The 14,981-nt window shown below is 45.4% G+C and overlaps 1 protein-coding gene across 1 annotated transcript in view; it reads left to right on the forward strand.

The window, feature by feature from the left end:
* Positions 1-14,981, forward strand: part of MYO5B (myosin VB) — a 231,029-nt gene that overhangs the window by 114,214 nt on the left and 101,834 nt on the right. The window contains exons 15-16 of the mRNA XM_070935994.1: positions 8,785-8,899; positions 9,673-9,884. Coding sequence (XP_070792095.1) covers positions 8,785-8,899; positions 9,673-9,884 — 327 coding nt within the window. The remainder of the gene's footprint in view (positions 1-8,784; positions 8,900-9,672; positions 9,885-14,981) is intronic.

The raw sequence follows: 14,981 nt of genomic DNA on the forward strand, positions 1-14,981 counted from the left end.
TTATCTCTGGGGGCAGTTGATTCCAGAGGGTGGGAGCCCCCACAGAGAAGGCCCTCCCCCTGGGGGTCACCAGCCTGCATTGCTTGGTCTGACTGACGGCACCCTGAGGAAGCCTGCTCTGTGAGAGCGCACAGGACGATGGGAGAATGGCAGAAGATGGTCCTGCAAGTATCCCGGGCCTAAGCCATGTAGGGCTTTATAGGTGAGCACTAGCACCTTGAAACGAACCCGGAGGACCACCGGCAGCCAGTGCAGCTCGCGCTGGAGAGGTGTTACATGGGAGTAACGAGAGGCTCCTGTAACAACCCGCGCGGCCGCATTCTGGACTAGCTGAAGCCTCCGGGTGCATCCCAAGGGCAGCCCCATGTAGAGGGTGTTACAGTAATCCAACCGAGAAGTAATTATATAAACAGTATCACCATCCACCCTCAAATCCTAATTTCATCTTATCTTATCCATTGTTAATCATATATATTCTCTTTTAACTTTCATATTAGTTCATTCTTCATCCTAATAAATTTGAGTACACTTGGGGTTGCCCTTCTACCATTCCATCTCTCTTATTTTTACAACAATCCTTCTTTTCCTTCTTCTCTCTTTCCCTTTCCTTCCTTCTTCTATCCTTTTCTACTTTCTTCTTTCCTCCTCTCCTTTCCCTTCTCTACTTCCCCTTCCTTTCCCTTACTCCTCCTCTCTTCCTAACCTGCTCTCCTTCTCTTATTTCCCTTCCCTTTCTTCCTCTCCTTTTCCCTTTCTTCTATTCCTCTCTGTCCTTCCTCTCTTCTCCCCTCCGTCTATCCCTCTACTCCTCTTTCCATTCTCTCTCCATTGTTGTATTTGTTTTCAATTCAATATTTTCCAAAATGGTATCCAGGCAACCCTGATTTTTTTTCTCCATTTATTAAATACGTTTCTCGCAATCTACAAATCCACAAATCTTAAAGTTGCCAAGTTTGAAGACCCCTGATCTAGGCTGAAACCGGCTTCTCCATTCAGCCTTTCTTTTCATAGCATATTGCATCTCGGCAAGGAATAAGGAGCGATTTCCGTGTGAGAGATCAAAGTCTATTTCCTCTCCTTTTGCTTTCTCCAGTTAGTGTAAGTTTATTTCTGCCTTTTTGTTAATAAAGAGGGTCTAAGCTATATTGATGGCAAACGGTTTAAAGTCGATTAAGTTTGCCCTGTGGAATTTGGGAATGCCTAACATAAGCACGACTGATTTAATTTGGGAGAACTGAAAAATCCAGATAAATATAGGGGGGACTGCCCCTTTACATTTTAATCAAAACTTAACATATTGTGTGTATTGTTTTTAGAATTGATCTGAAAGTTTTAAAAAATTGGACTGGACATTGTGAGGGACCTCAATAAGGAAACATTTCTCCAAATTATCTCCGTTTACCCTTTTTATTGCTATTTGGTCTGTTCATTTGTAGCTCTTCTTTTGTGCTTATCCGACGTGAAGTTGTCCCATATCCAAAAAAATGAGGCATTACTAATTAGATACTCAAAGGAAATGCAATTTGGGATGTAATTAACTACTGAAACGACAGCAAATGCATGTTGTAGTTACACCCCATTTTTGAAGGCACAGTCCCACCGGAACATGGGGAAGAATAGAATGGAATGGAATGGAATTGGGAGTGGGAGTGGGAGTGGGAGTGGGAATGGGAATGGGAATAGGAAATAGGAATAGGAATAGGAATAGGAATAGGAATAGGAATAGAATGAGCTGGAAGGGTCCTTGGAGGTCTTCTAGTCCAGCCCTCTGCTCAAGCAGGAGAACCTATACCAGTGATGGCGAACCTATGGCATGCGTGCCGGAAGTGGCGTGCAGAGCCATCTCTCCGGGCACTCCAGCCGTCGCCTGTTACTCCTCCGGGTTCTGGGGCGCACATACGCACTGGCCAGCTGGTCTTTGTGTGCGCAGAAGCGCCAGAAACCGGAAGACCAGGTGACCGGTGCGCATGCGCGGCGGGGAACTGCTCTTCTGGTTTTTGGCGCTCCCACATGTGCACGCTGGCAGGGGTGGGTTCTAAATTTTTTTACTACCGGTTCTGTGGGCGTGGCTTATTTTGTGGGTGTGGCTTGGAGGTCATGTGACTAGGTGGGCGTGGCTAGCTGGTCAGAGTCATTTCTGGAAGGTCCTCGCACTTACGACCAGTCCTCGCACTTACGAACTGACTCATTTGTTTGCTTTTAACACTGATCAGCTGTAGGACGGCCCTTTGAAGCCCCGCGGCAAGAGTTTAAACAGTTTTTTTCCCTCTAGTCATCAGCTGGGACTCAGGAGGCAGCAATAGATTGGGGGTGGGACCAAATAAAAGGTAAGAATAACGTGGGGGGGGAGGGCGGGGGGGGAGAACCGGTTCGGTGACGTCATATCGTCACCGCTACTAGCTCGGCCGAACCGGGAGGAACCCACCAGTGCACGCTGGGAAGCTGCTCTTCCAATTTTCGGTGTTCCCTCGCGCGCGTGCATGCACTCCCGTTTCGGCACTCGGTTCCGAAAAGGTTCGCCAACACTGACCTATACTATTTCAGATAAGTGGCTGTCTAGTTTCTTCTTAAAAACCTGCAGTGATGGAGCACCCACGGTTTCTGGAGGCCAGCTGTTCCACTGGTTAATTGCCCACTAAGTATTGGGTGCAAAACGTTCCTGTCTTGAGTGTGTCAAAGAAGTCAGTTTTATTCTTAAAAGTAGCCAACCTGTTGAAAGCTACAACAGCACTGAAAAAAGTGGCTGGTCCTCGCACTTACGACTGTTGCAGTCGTATGTTTTATACGGTCATAAGATCAAAATTGGAGCGCTTGGCAATCAGCATGGATTTATGAAAGTTGCAGCATCCTGGGAACATAGGATCACCATTTATGACGACCTCAGCTGGTTTCCAACAAGCAAAGTCAATGGGGGAAGCGGATTCTCTAAGGACAGTGGTGATTCACTGAACAGCCATGGCATCACAGGTCATAAAATAGGGCATGACTCACTTAATGACTGCCTTGCTGAGCAGCAGAAGTTCTGGTCCGCATCAGACCAGATGTAGTCATAAGTCGAGGACTACCTGTAAAATGTGTTCTTTTCCCAAGCAAAGACTTGATCATAGTAGCCAGATTCAGCTGGAAAAAATGAATTGATCCCATCTTTCTGTGGTTAGTAATTTTATTGGTGTATGTTTGTGTGTTTTGGGAGGGGGAATCTTCTTGGCATTTAAAGGAAAGAGATTTCCCATCTGAGCAGCATGTCTGCTAAAGAAGGTAAAAGATTTTTATTCTTTTTGTCTTTGGCCTAAATATGGGTCTTAAACTTTGCATAAGACTATAAAGCAGTAGTGTCCAATATTGGCAACTTTAAGACTTGCGGATAGGATCAGCAACATGATTGCCAATGTCTGATGGCGCATATGGCAGAAAAAGAGGAGGAGGAGGAGGAGGAGGAGGAGAAAAAAGAAGGGAAGGAGGAGGAAGAGGAGGAAGAAGAAGAAGAAGAAGGAAGAAGAAGAAGAAGAAGAAGAAGAAGAAGAAGAAGAAGAAGAAGAAGAAGAAGAAGAAGAAGAAGAAGAAGAAGAAGAAGAAGAAGAAGAAGAAGAAGAAGAAGAAGAAGAAGAAGTAGTAGTAGTAGTAGTAGTAGTTGTGGACTTCAACTCCCAAAATAAGCAAGAAAAAGAAATTACACCCTAGTAAAGGGCCAAGAAAACATCAAGTGCATACCTACTCACATACTTTTTACGCACCACACAAACAGTACTAAGAAAATCTATCCTACAAGCAGCATTACCTAAGATTTACCTCATGCCTGCTCCTTAGAGATTCTACCAACATTCGTACTGAAAAGAACATTAAATATGTGCAGCTTGCCAGGTAAACTGATTATTTTAATTAAACTGGTAACCTATCAAAGTCTTAGCAAAGACTCCTGGACAGTGTAGGCAAATGTCTCCCAGGTTGTCACCAATGTTCTTCCAAGTCGGCAACTTTAAGATGCGTGCTGGCTGGGGAATTCTGGGAGTTGAAGTCCACAAGCCTTAGAAGTTTCTCAAATCGGGTACTCCTGCTATAAAGCATATACATTGCCTCATCCAATTTTTAGCAGTCCTCCAGGCTTTCAAGTTCTCTCTTCGGTTTCTTTTCTTTTTCTCCCTTTTGCGTGCACTTAGTTACAGCATCAGTTGGCAGTCCCAGATTCTCTTCGTTTTGAGGGGTCCATAACTCAGAGGCTTTAATTTGCAGTGGGCGAAATAAAACTTGGCAGACAAAGAGCCAATTTCACAATCCAGCCTGCAAATTCTAAATCTAAACGCCACGGCAGGAGATGCTCCCTCCAAGAATTAAAATATTGTTCCAGCCATCTCTTTGGATGAGAGCTTTGACACAATCTGCTTGAGGCTTGGCACTGCCTCCTAATTTCTTTTATCCAAAGTTATAATTTAAACGCTTAATTGGGAACTAAAAGTTTACCAAGACCAGTGGTAAAATCCAAACTTTTTTACTACTGGTTCTGTGGGCGTGGTTTGGTGGGCGTGGTGTGGCTTGGTAGGCGTGGCAGGGGAAGGATATTGCAAAATCCCCATTCCCTCCCCACCCCTGGGGGAAGGATATTGCAAAATCCCCATTCCCTCCCCAGTCTGGGGCCAGCCAGAGGTGGTATTTGCCGGTTCTCCGAACTACTCAAAATTTCCGCTACCGGTTCTCCAGAACCTGTCAGAACCTGCTGGATTTCACCCAGTGGTGGGTTTCAACATTTTTTACTACCGGTTCTGTGGGTGTGGCTTGGTGGGCGTGGCATGGCTTGGTGGGCGTGGCAAGGGAAGGATACTGTCAAATCTCCATTCCCTCCCCAATCCAAGGGAAGGATACTGTCAAATCTCCATTCCCTCCCCAATCCAAGGGAAGGATACTGTCAAATCTCCATTCCCACCCCACTCCAGGGGAAGGATACTGTAAAATCTCCATTCCCACCCGAATCCAGGGAGAGGTTACTGCAAAATCCCCATTTCCAGCTGGGACTTGGGAGGCAGAGAATAGATGGGGGCGGGGTCAGTCAGAATTTTTACTACCGGTTCTCCAAACTACTCAAAATTTCCGCTCCCGATTCTCCAGAACTGGTCAGAACCTGCTGAAACCCACCTCTGGTTTCACCCCTGACCAAGACCACAGAACTGGTCACATTTTGGTAGCAGATGCCCTGCTTGAAAAGATAGATAGGAAGCTTTATCTCCTGCATTCAGCCCAAATTTTTTTTGGCATTCAGCCCAAAATGTTGCTCATTGAGACAAGTGAATTTTGCCTCATTTTATAATCTTTTGGTAACACAATTAAGGGAATCTGGTTTCCCCATTGACTTTGCTTGTCAGAAGGTCACAAAAGGTGATCATATAAACCTGGGACACTGCAACCGTCATAAATATGAGTCAGTTGCCAAGCTTCTGAATTTTGGATCACATGACCAGGGGGATGCTGCAATGGTTGTAAGTGTGAAAAACAGTCATACATCACTTTTTTCAGTGCCATTGCAACTTCGAACGGTCACTAAACAAACTGTTGTGAGGACTAGGAATTCTATAATCCAGTTATTGAATTAAATTTAATAAGGCTTTATGCCTTATTTGTTTACGCTTCTCGTTTACTGGCTGAACAAACTGCAATCCCATTTCCTCCTCTCTGTTTGTAGGTAGTCCTCGACTTATGACTGTAATGGAGCCTGAAATTATGGTCGTAAGTCACATCAGTCATTAAATGAGTCATCACGTGACCGACCTGATTTTATGACATTTTTTGTGGCGGTTGTTAAACAAATGCTACTGTCATTATGCAAACCCGTTGCTCTTTTGCCAGAACCGGAAGTAAATGCTAGTTTCCATTTTTTAAAAAAAACACCCCATAAATTACAATCCTGTGACTGTGGGATGCTGCAAACAGCCATAAATATAAACGCATGAGATTGGCGGGGAGAGGAAAGAGAGAGCCCACTGTCAGATTTTAAAATCTGGATCATAAGTACCTTTTGGGAGTTCTTTATAACTTTGAACATTCACTAAGCAATCTTCCCTGATAAACAAGACTTGCAACATCCCCTTGAGAAGGACTGATTGGCAGATTTTAGCAGATTAACAGAGTTGGAAGGGACCTTATATAGGTCATCTATTCCAACCCCCCCCCCCCCAAGCAGGAGACCCTATACCATTTCTGACAAATGGCAGTCCAATCTCTTCTTGAAAGTCTCAAGTGATGAAGCTCCTACAACTTCCGAAGGCAACTTCTGTTCCATGGGTTGATTGTTCTCACTGTTAGAAAGTTCCTCCTCATTTCTAGGTTGACTCTCTCCTTGGTCAGTTTCCATCCCTTATTCCTTGTCTGGCCTTCGGGTACTTTGGAAAATAGCTTGACCCCTTCCTCTCTGTGGCAGCCCCTCAAATACTGGAACACTGCTATCATGTCTCCCCTGGTCTTTCTCTTCACCAGACTAGCCATGCCCAGTTCCTGCAACCGTTCTTCATATGTTTTAGTCTCCAGTCCCCTCATCATCCTGGTTGCTCTTCTCTGAACTTTTTCTAGACTCTCAACATCCTTTTTATAGTGTGGTGACCAAAACTGGATGCAGTACTCTAGGTGTGGTTTTAGGTGTGTGTTTAGAAAACAGTGGGGGAAATTGCTCTCAGAAATAGCCTCCCCCCCCCACCCCCACCCCAAGATTCAACTTAGCCCTGCAGTCCAGAAGGCTGTAAAGCCTTGGTTTTTACCACTGTGGGTGTATCTTATGAAAGCCTTACGTGCTGTCTGAGTTCTTGGTTTTTTTCCCCCTAGACTGGTGATGGCTAACCTTTTTGCCATCACGTGCCAAAAGTGGGGGGAGCGCAGGTGGTTTATTTATTTATTTATATTGGATTTCTATACCGCCCTTCTCCCTGAGGACTCAGGGCGGTGTACAGCCAGATTAAAAAACATACAGAACAAATATTAAAAACAATTAAAAGATATATAAATTTGGCCCAATTAAAACTCATTTACCAATTAAAAACGTTTAAAACATTTAAAAACAGTTAAAAATTTCATCTTAAGCCAGCCCGGCTTGTTTAAATAAATGGGTTTTAAGGGCGCGACGGAAGGCACTGAGGTCTTGGATTCTCCTTATCTCTGGGGGGAGCTGATTCCAGAGGGTAGGTGCCCCCACAGAGAAGGCTCTCCCCCTGGGGGTCACCAGCCTACATTGTCTGGCTGATGGCACCCCGAGGAGGCCCTCTCTGTGGGAGCGCACGGGTCGATGGGAGGTCGTTGGTAGCAGCAGGCGGTCTCGAAGATAGCTAGGCCCTATGCCATGGAGCGCTTTAAAGGTGATAACCAACACCTTGAAGCGCACCCGGAAGACAACTGGGAGCCAGTGCAGCTCGCGCAGGAGCGGTGTTACATGGGAGCGCCATGCTGCTCCCGTCACTACCCGCGCTGCTGCGTTCTGGACCAGCTGGAGCCTCCGGGTGCTCCTCAAGGGGAGCCCCATGTAGAGAGCGTTGCAATAGTCAAGGCGAGAGGTGACGAGGGCGTGAGTGACTGTGCACAGGGAATCCCGATCAAGAAAGGGCCGCAACTGGCGAATCAGGCGAACCTGACAAAAGGTCCCCCTGGTTACAGCCGTCAGATGTTCCTCCAAGGACAGCTGCATATCCAGGAGGACTCCCAGATTGTGAGCCCTCTCTGTGGGGGCCAATGACTCGCCCCCAATAGTCAGTGATGGAGTCAACTGACTATATCGGGATGCCGGGAGCCACAGCCACTCAGTCTTGGAAGGGTTGAGCTTGAGCCTGTTCCTCCCCATCCAGGTTGCGCGCGTGCGTGCCAACACCTATAATTCAATGCTCCGTGCCCCCCCCCCCGCACATGTACGTACAACCACCCCACGCTCCCCACGCTTTTGGCACGTGATGGCATGGTGGGCCTGTTTTTTTGCCCTCCCCAGGTTCCAGAGCCTTTCTAGAAGCCTGGGGAGGGCGAAACAGCCTTCACCACCACCCAGAGGCCCTCCAGAGGCCAGAAACGGCCCGTTTGCTGACTTCTGGTGGGACCAAAAGGCCCGTTTTTCGCTCTCCCCAGGCTCCAGAGCCTTTCTAGAAGCCTGGGGAGGGCTAAAACGGCCTTCTCTCCCCCCCCCCCGGGCCCTCCGGAGGCTGGAAATGGCCCGTTTGCCTGACTTCCGGTGGGCCCGGAAGGCCCAAAAATCAGCTGGCCAGTGCACGCATGTGTGCCAAAGCTGAGCTAGGGCAATGCTCACGTGCCCACCGATATGGCTCCATCTGCCACCTTTGGCACGCGTGCCATAGGTTCGCCATCATGGCCCTAGACTGTATTGTTTTACTCAGTTATGAACGTTTATATTGTCTTTGTAGGTATTGTGAGCCACCCAAAGGTATGCACTTAATATCGGCAACTATAACATTTTTGAGGGGTTCTTGGTGCTCTCTGAGCACCAAGGGGTACTTGGTTGTTTTGTTGTAGATGTTTCATTACTCAACTACATAACATCATCAGTGCTTAATGATGCACTTTTGAATAATGAAACGTCTGCAAGAAAACAACCAAGGTCAGAAAACACCAAAGCTCATTTCCACTCAGAGCTACAAATATTCTCCTTGATCAGTATACCAATTTTCCGAATTATTAAATACACCTTAGGGTATATGATAACAGTTTTGCTCTCAGTTTTTAGCACTCACCATCAAAGAAGGCTGCCCCACTCACTTACTTGATTTAATGTCTCCCCACTGATTTCTGGTTTATTGCAATTTTCTTTAGGTGGACCTACCATGACTTCTTGAATCGGTATCGGGTGCTTATGAAAGACAAAAGTATTTCGAAAAAGAAAGACAAGATACTGATTTGTAAAACGTTATTGGAAAGCCTAATTAAGGTAAGATGTCAGAGCTACTGCATATTATTAGATCAATCAACCAACCAATCAAGTTGGCACATAATCCAGCATCGCTATAGTCCCAAATCCATAACGTCTCCTTTTAACTATAGTCCAAAGCACCTGAAAAACCTGTGCAACTCATTCAAAATCATTGCAACTTCTTTGTCAGAAGACTGGGAAAGAATGATGGGATCAATGGAATTACTAAACTGTCTGGAAAAATCATTTTAAAATAACTGAATTCTGCTCCTTGCTGAAAAAATATTTGCCTATCATCATGTTCCTATTTTAACCATACTTTGTTAAGTGCCATTGGATACATCTTATTTGTTCTACCATATCTTATTTGTATGTGATTCAGCCAAGCAAAACACTTGGATTAGGTCACATATTGCACTAAACAATGGTATGTTCAAATTTGGTGGAAAGAAAGGGAGGGAGGAAAGGAGGGAAGGGAAGAAGAAAAAACTAGGGAGGGAGAAGGGAGGGAGGGAGGGAGGGAGGGAGGAAGGAAGGAAGGAAGGAAGGAAGGAAGGAAGGAAGGAAGGAAGGAAGGAAGGAAGGAAAAAACTAGGGAGGGAGAAGGAAGGGAGGGAGGGAGGAAGGAAGGAAGGAAGGAAGGAAGGAAGGAAGGAAGGAAGGAAGGAAGGAAGGAAGGAAAAACTAGGGAGGGGAAGGAAGGAGGGAGGGGAAACTAGGGAGGAGGAAGGAAGGAAGGAAGGAAGAAATAGTTTTTAAAATCCTTGGCTTTTCTATTATACTTTTCCAAGGATCCTGACCAGTTTCAGTTTGGACGTACAAAGATCTTTTTCCGTGCTGGCCAGGTGGCCTACTTGGAAAAATTGCGGGCGGATAAATTCCGGGCTGCCACCATCATGATACAGAAGACGGTGCGTGGCTGGTTGCAGAGGAGAAAGTACAGGAAAACCAGGGAGGCAGCTTTAAGTATCCAGAGGTTCACCCGAGGATATCTGGCACGCAGGTAAGCATAAAGCGAACACTTTCCCCAAGAGAATTTTACTTGCTAGAAATGTGGGAATTTCTTCACCTAGCATAAATGGGGAAGCACTGCAGCTTACTGCTTAAGACCCTGGGCTTGTTAGCTGGAAAGCCGGCAGCCCAGGTTCGAGACCCAAGTGCAGCACGATGGGGTGAACTCCCATCCTCTCCCCAGCTCCTGCCAGCCTAGCAGTTGGAAAGCATGCAAATGTGAGTAGATAAATAGGTACCACTTTGGTGGGAAGGTAACAGTGTTCCTTGACATCATGCTGACCACATGGAAATCTCTTCATTTCATTCATTTCATTTCATTTATTAAATTTTTATACCGCCCCTCTCCCAAAGGACTCGGGGCAGTGAACAGCCAGGTTTAAAAAACATACAATATAAACATTCAAATACTTTAAAACATAATTAAATCTATATTGGCTTCCCCCAATTTAAAACCCCTTACCCATAAAATTCCCCAATTAAAAGATTTTTAAGCCAGCCCGGCTTGCTGAAATAAAAAAGTCTTCAGAGCCTGGCGAAAGGTCCAGAGGTCCGGGATCAGTCGTATCCCTGGGGGTAGCTCATTCCAGAGGGTGGGTGCCCCCACAGAGAAGGCTCTTCCCCTGGGGGTCGCCAGCCGACATTGCCTGACCGACGGCACCCTGAGGAGACCCTCTCTGTGGGAGCCTATTGGCCGGTGGGAAGTTATCGGTGGCAGAAGGTGGTCTCATAAATAACCGGGCCCTAAGCCATGGAGCGCTTTGAAGATGAGAACCAATACCTTGAAGCGCACCCGGAAGACCACCGGAAGCCAATGCAGCTCGCGCAGGAGAGGTGTTACGTGGGAGCGCCATGTCGCCCCCATAAGTACCCCGCGCGGCTGCATTCTGCACCAGCTGGAGCCTCCGAGTGCTCCTCAAGGGGAGCCCCATGTAGAGAGCATTGCAGTAGTCCAGTAGTTCGGCAGAAGAAAAAAATGCTTTTAAAAGCCTCTGACGATCACAGCTGAGTTGCCTGATCATCAGAGGCTTTTAAAACCATTTTTTTTACAACCTCTTCGGCCGAAGAGGTTGTAGAAAAAATGCTTTCAAAAGTTAAAAAAAAAAAAGTTGGCCACGCCCACCTAGTCACATTACCCTCTCCCCCACCAAGCCACGCCCACAGAACCGGTAATAACAAATTTTACAAGGTTGACTCAGCCTTCCATCCTTTCTAAGGTAGGTGAAATGAGGACCCAGTTTGTGGGGGCAATAAGCTGACTTTGTATAAATATACAAAAGCATGAAGGCTATTTCTTAACGCCTTGTAAGCCGCCCTGAGTCTCTGGAGAAGGGCGGCATATAAATCAAATTTAAAAAAAAAAAAAAATTCACCACTGGCACCTCCCCTTACAGTCAGCAATGACTAGCGGAGTAAAGTCCGCAGGGACTCCTTTATATATGGAAACTTATCTCGTTGGATAGCTTCAGTTTTAGAATGATGAAAGAAATGCATTTCTTATCCAAGCAAGGTTGAAAATTAGATATATGAACTATATGAATGGTATAAGAGATCTTAAAGACTGTTTAGCCCCTGAATCCAATTCTCTGCTCCATACAGAAATACTTATTTAAGCCATTCAGACCGATAGCTATCCAGCTTTCCTTGAGCACATCTGGTAAAGCTGAATCTATCATTCACTTGCAGTTATTAAACTGCTGTTCTAGAATTTTTCTCTCTCTCAGTAGTAAGCTATTTTATTCATAAATTGGGAAATGGCCTGGGATGCAGGCAATTTCTATGGCATTTCTTTTCGGGATTCCACCTAACACCCCCCCCCCCCAAAAAAAACCAGTTACTACAATTAACCCAATCACAAAAAGAATAAAAAGAAAGAATGTCAACAAAAAAGGATATATTTTTTTAGAATTACTATATAAAAATTGTTTTTAACAACAAATGAAATCTTGACCTGCAAGACTTTTTTACCTACTGGTAAATGATAAAAAAACGAAAGCGCAGAGAATATTATTCAATGTCCTGCTCTCTGAACTGCCACAGGTACTAGAGTAATAAAATTCTCTTTATGCTCACGCTACCACAAAGGAAATAGAAGTAATTGCTAATGCCCCCAGTCATAGTTTTCAGCTCATATCCTTGCCTGGTGCACTGGGGAAAAACCAATGTGACAGTTGCTGTGATGGAAAGTACGCAAAGAAAGGTCATTTGTAAAAAATATAGGTAGAAGTGTTTAAATTTTTCAAGATCTTCTGAGTTCCTTGCTACCATTCCTCTGCTGCAGGGGTCCTCAACCTGTGGGCCACGGGCCACTATTGGCCCGTGTCCTATTCACAAGTGGCCGTGTAAAGGCCCGGGTAGTATATGCCAGGGGTGAAATCCAATTTTTTTTTACTACAGGTTCTGTGGGTGTGGCTTGGAGGCGTGGTGTGGCTTGGTGGGCGTGGCTGGGGAAGGATACTGCAAAATCTCCATTCCCACCCCACTCCAGGGGAAGGATACTGCAAAATCCCCATTCCCTCCCCACTCCTGGGGCAAGGATATTGCAAAATCTCCATTCCCACCCCACTCTGGGGCCAGCCAGAGGTGATATTTGCTGGTTCTCCAAACTGCTTAAAATTTCTGCTACCGGTTCTCCAGAACCTGTCAGAACCTTCTGGATTTCACTCCTGGTGTACGTACATGTGTGTGCACACAACTCCACTCACACAAGCGTCACAGGGGCTCAGGACCCCGCTCACGCAAGCATCAGAAGCACTCGGGCCCTCATGCAATCGTCATGACTGGCCCCGCCCCATCTATTCTCTGCCTCCCGAGTCCCAGCTGATCGGGAGGAAATGGGGATTGTGCAGTATCCTTCCCCTGCCACGCCCACCAAGCCATGCCATGCCCACCAAGCCATGCCCACAGAACCGGTAGTAAAAAAATTTGAATCCCACCACTGCCTCCCCCGTTCTGGACCGCTAACCTGGAAAGTTTGGGGAACTCTGCTCTGCTGCATTTAGAAACCCTGTCAGATGTATAGTGATCTGATAGCTACCATTTTGTACATCTAGTCCTTGAGTTAAGTCCAGTTGCCTAGCAACCGTTAGAACAGGACCCCCCCCTCCAAACCGCCTTATGATCTGATTTCAAAGTTATGACTGCTGCCCTTCCCCCAACGGGGTCACATGATCACATTTTGAGTGTTTGGCAACTGGCTCAGTTTTATGGCCATGACTGCAGGATTTTTATGGTTGTTTGCTTCCGGTTTCTGACAAAAAATCACTCATTGGGTAAAATGGATTCGTTTAATGACTACATTATTCACTTAATGACGGCAGCATTTTTTAAATGATTGCTGCAAAAATAATGTAACATTGAGTCCAATCACATGATGACCTGTAATAACTTACTAACTGCAATTCTGGGCTCAGTTATGGTCATACATTGTGGACTATCTGTAACCAGACATTTTCCACAAAAGTTGAGACCAAGATTGAATGTTACTATAGCAGCTAAATTGGCGTGGGAGAGATACCTTCAGACAAAATGCAATAAAACTTTATTGGATGTAGTGATGGAGAATAATGGCTGCGTTGAGTCTAGAAAATAGGGTTAAAATAGTAAAACTTTTCACTGACAGAAAAACGAATTCTCCACAAACTTTGTAGAGCTAGAGCAATTCAGAGGAAAACATCTTCAGTGGGGCTGCCATTTTTATTAATTCAATGTTTGGTCTAGTGATTAAAGCATCAGGCTAGAAAGCGGGAAACAGTGAGTTCAAGTCCCACAGCCATGAAAGCCAGATGGGTGACTGACGTTGGGCCAATCACTAGGAGACTGAGAGTTCTAGTCCCGCCTTAGCATGAAAGTCAGTTGGGTGATTTTGGGCCAGTCACACTCTCTCTCTCAGCCCAACCCACCTCACAGGGTTGTTGTTTTGGAGAAAATAGGAGGAGGAAGGCGTGTTGGATATGTTCACTGCCTTGAGTTATTTGTAAAAAATAATAAAGGCAGGATATAAATTAAATAAAATAAATAAATAAATAAATAAATAATACAATAGACGAGGCTGTGAGATCAAAATTAATTTTGAAGTGGTACAAGCAGTGGTGTGAAAATATTCAGAGAGAGGTCAAAACATTTTTTTTTAGAAATGGAGAATGATTATTTCAAAGAAGAATGAGAAAAGCTATGCAGGTCAGTGTGGTGCAATGGTCAGTGTTGCGTCAAGCCCAGGAAAACCTGGGTTCAAATCTTCACTCACTGGATAGCATTGAACCAGTATCTGACCCTTAGCCCAATCTACCCTATGTGCTTAATGACATGGGGCAGTCCTTCCAAGCTGAGTGCTTTATTGTTTGACACCTATAGATCTATAATCTTGCCAGACTGAGGATTCTACTATCTGCATCTACAACCTACTTTATGAGCTGCAGGGAGTGCACGACTTGCAACAGTTCATTCAGTGACCATTCAACGTTACAACGGCACTGAAAAAAGTGATTTATGACCATTTTTCACACTTACAACCATTGCAGCTTCCCCACGGTCACCCGATCAAAATTTAGAGGCTTGGCAACTGATTCATATTTATGACGGTTGCAGTGTCCCAGGGTCCTGTGATCCCCTTTTGCGACTGTCTGACAAGCAAAGTCAACGGGGAAGCCAGATTCAATTAACAACCGTGTTACTAACTTAACACCTGCAGTGATTCACTTAACGACTGTGGCAAGAAAGGTCGTAAAATGGGGCAAAATTCATGTCAGAGTTTCTTGCAAAAATCAAATCCAGAAGCACACACAGATAACTGAATCAGCTGGATTTCTTAACTTCTTTATATTCATAATAACACATAAAGTATATTCACAATACCGACAGTTGGTTCTTCAGCTCAGCTCAGCAGACATGTTCACGCACACAGAGTACAGCAGAGAGACTAACACACACTCACTCTGAATAGTTTCAGTTTCAATTCTCTGCACAGAATCAGAAGCTGCAGTCTAAGACTCGCCCTGGCTCCAGTCTGTCTCAGCTCCCAATTGGCTGACTTAGTTGCTATGCCTATTCATTGGCTGACCTTGTTACCTTGTCTTCCCAGTCATGAATA

Source organism: Pituophis catenifer, unplaced genomic scaffold, assembly GCF_029215685.1.
Source record: "Pituophis catenifer annectens isolate HBS135680 unplaced genomic scaffold, rPitCat1.0.hap2 SCAF_2, whole genome shotgun sequence".
Lineage (NCBI taxonomy): Eukaryota > Metazoa > Chordata > Lepidosauria > Squamata > Colubridae > Pituophis > Pituophis catenifer.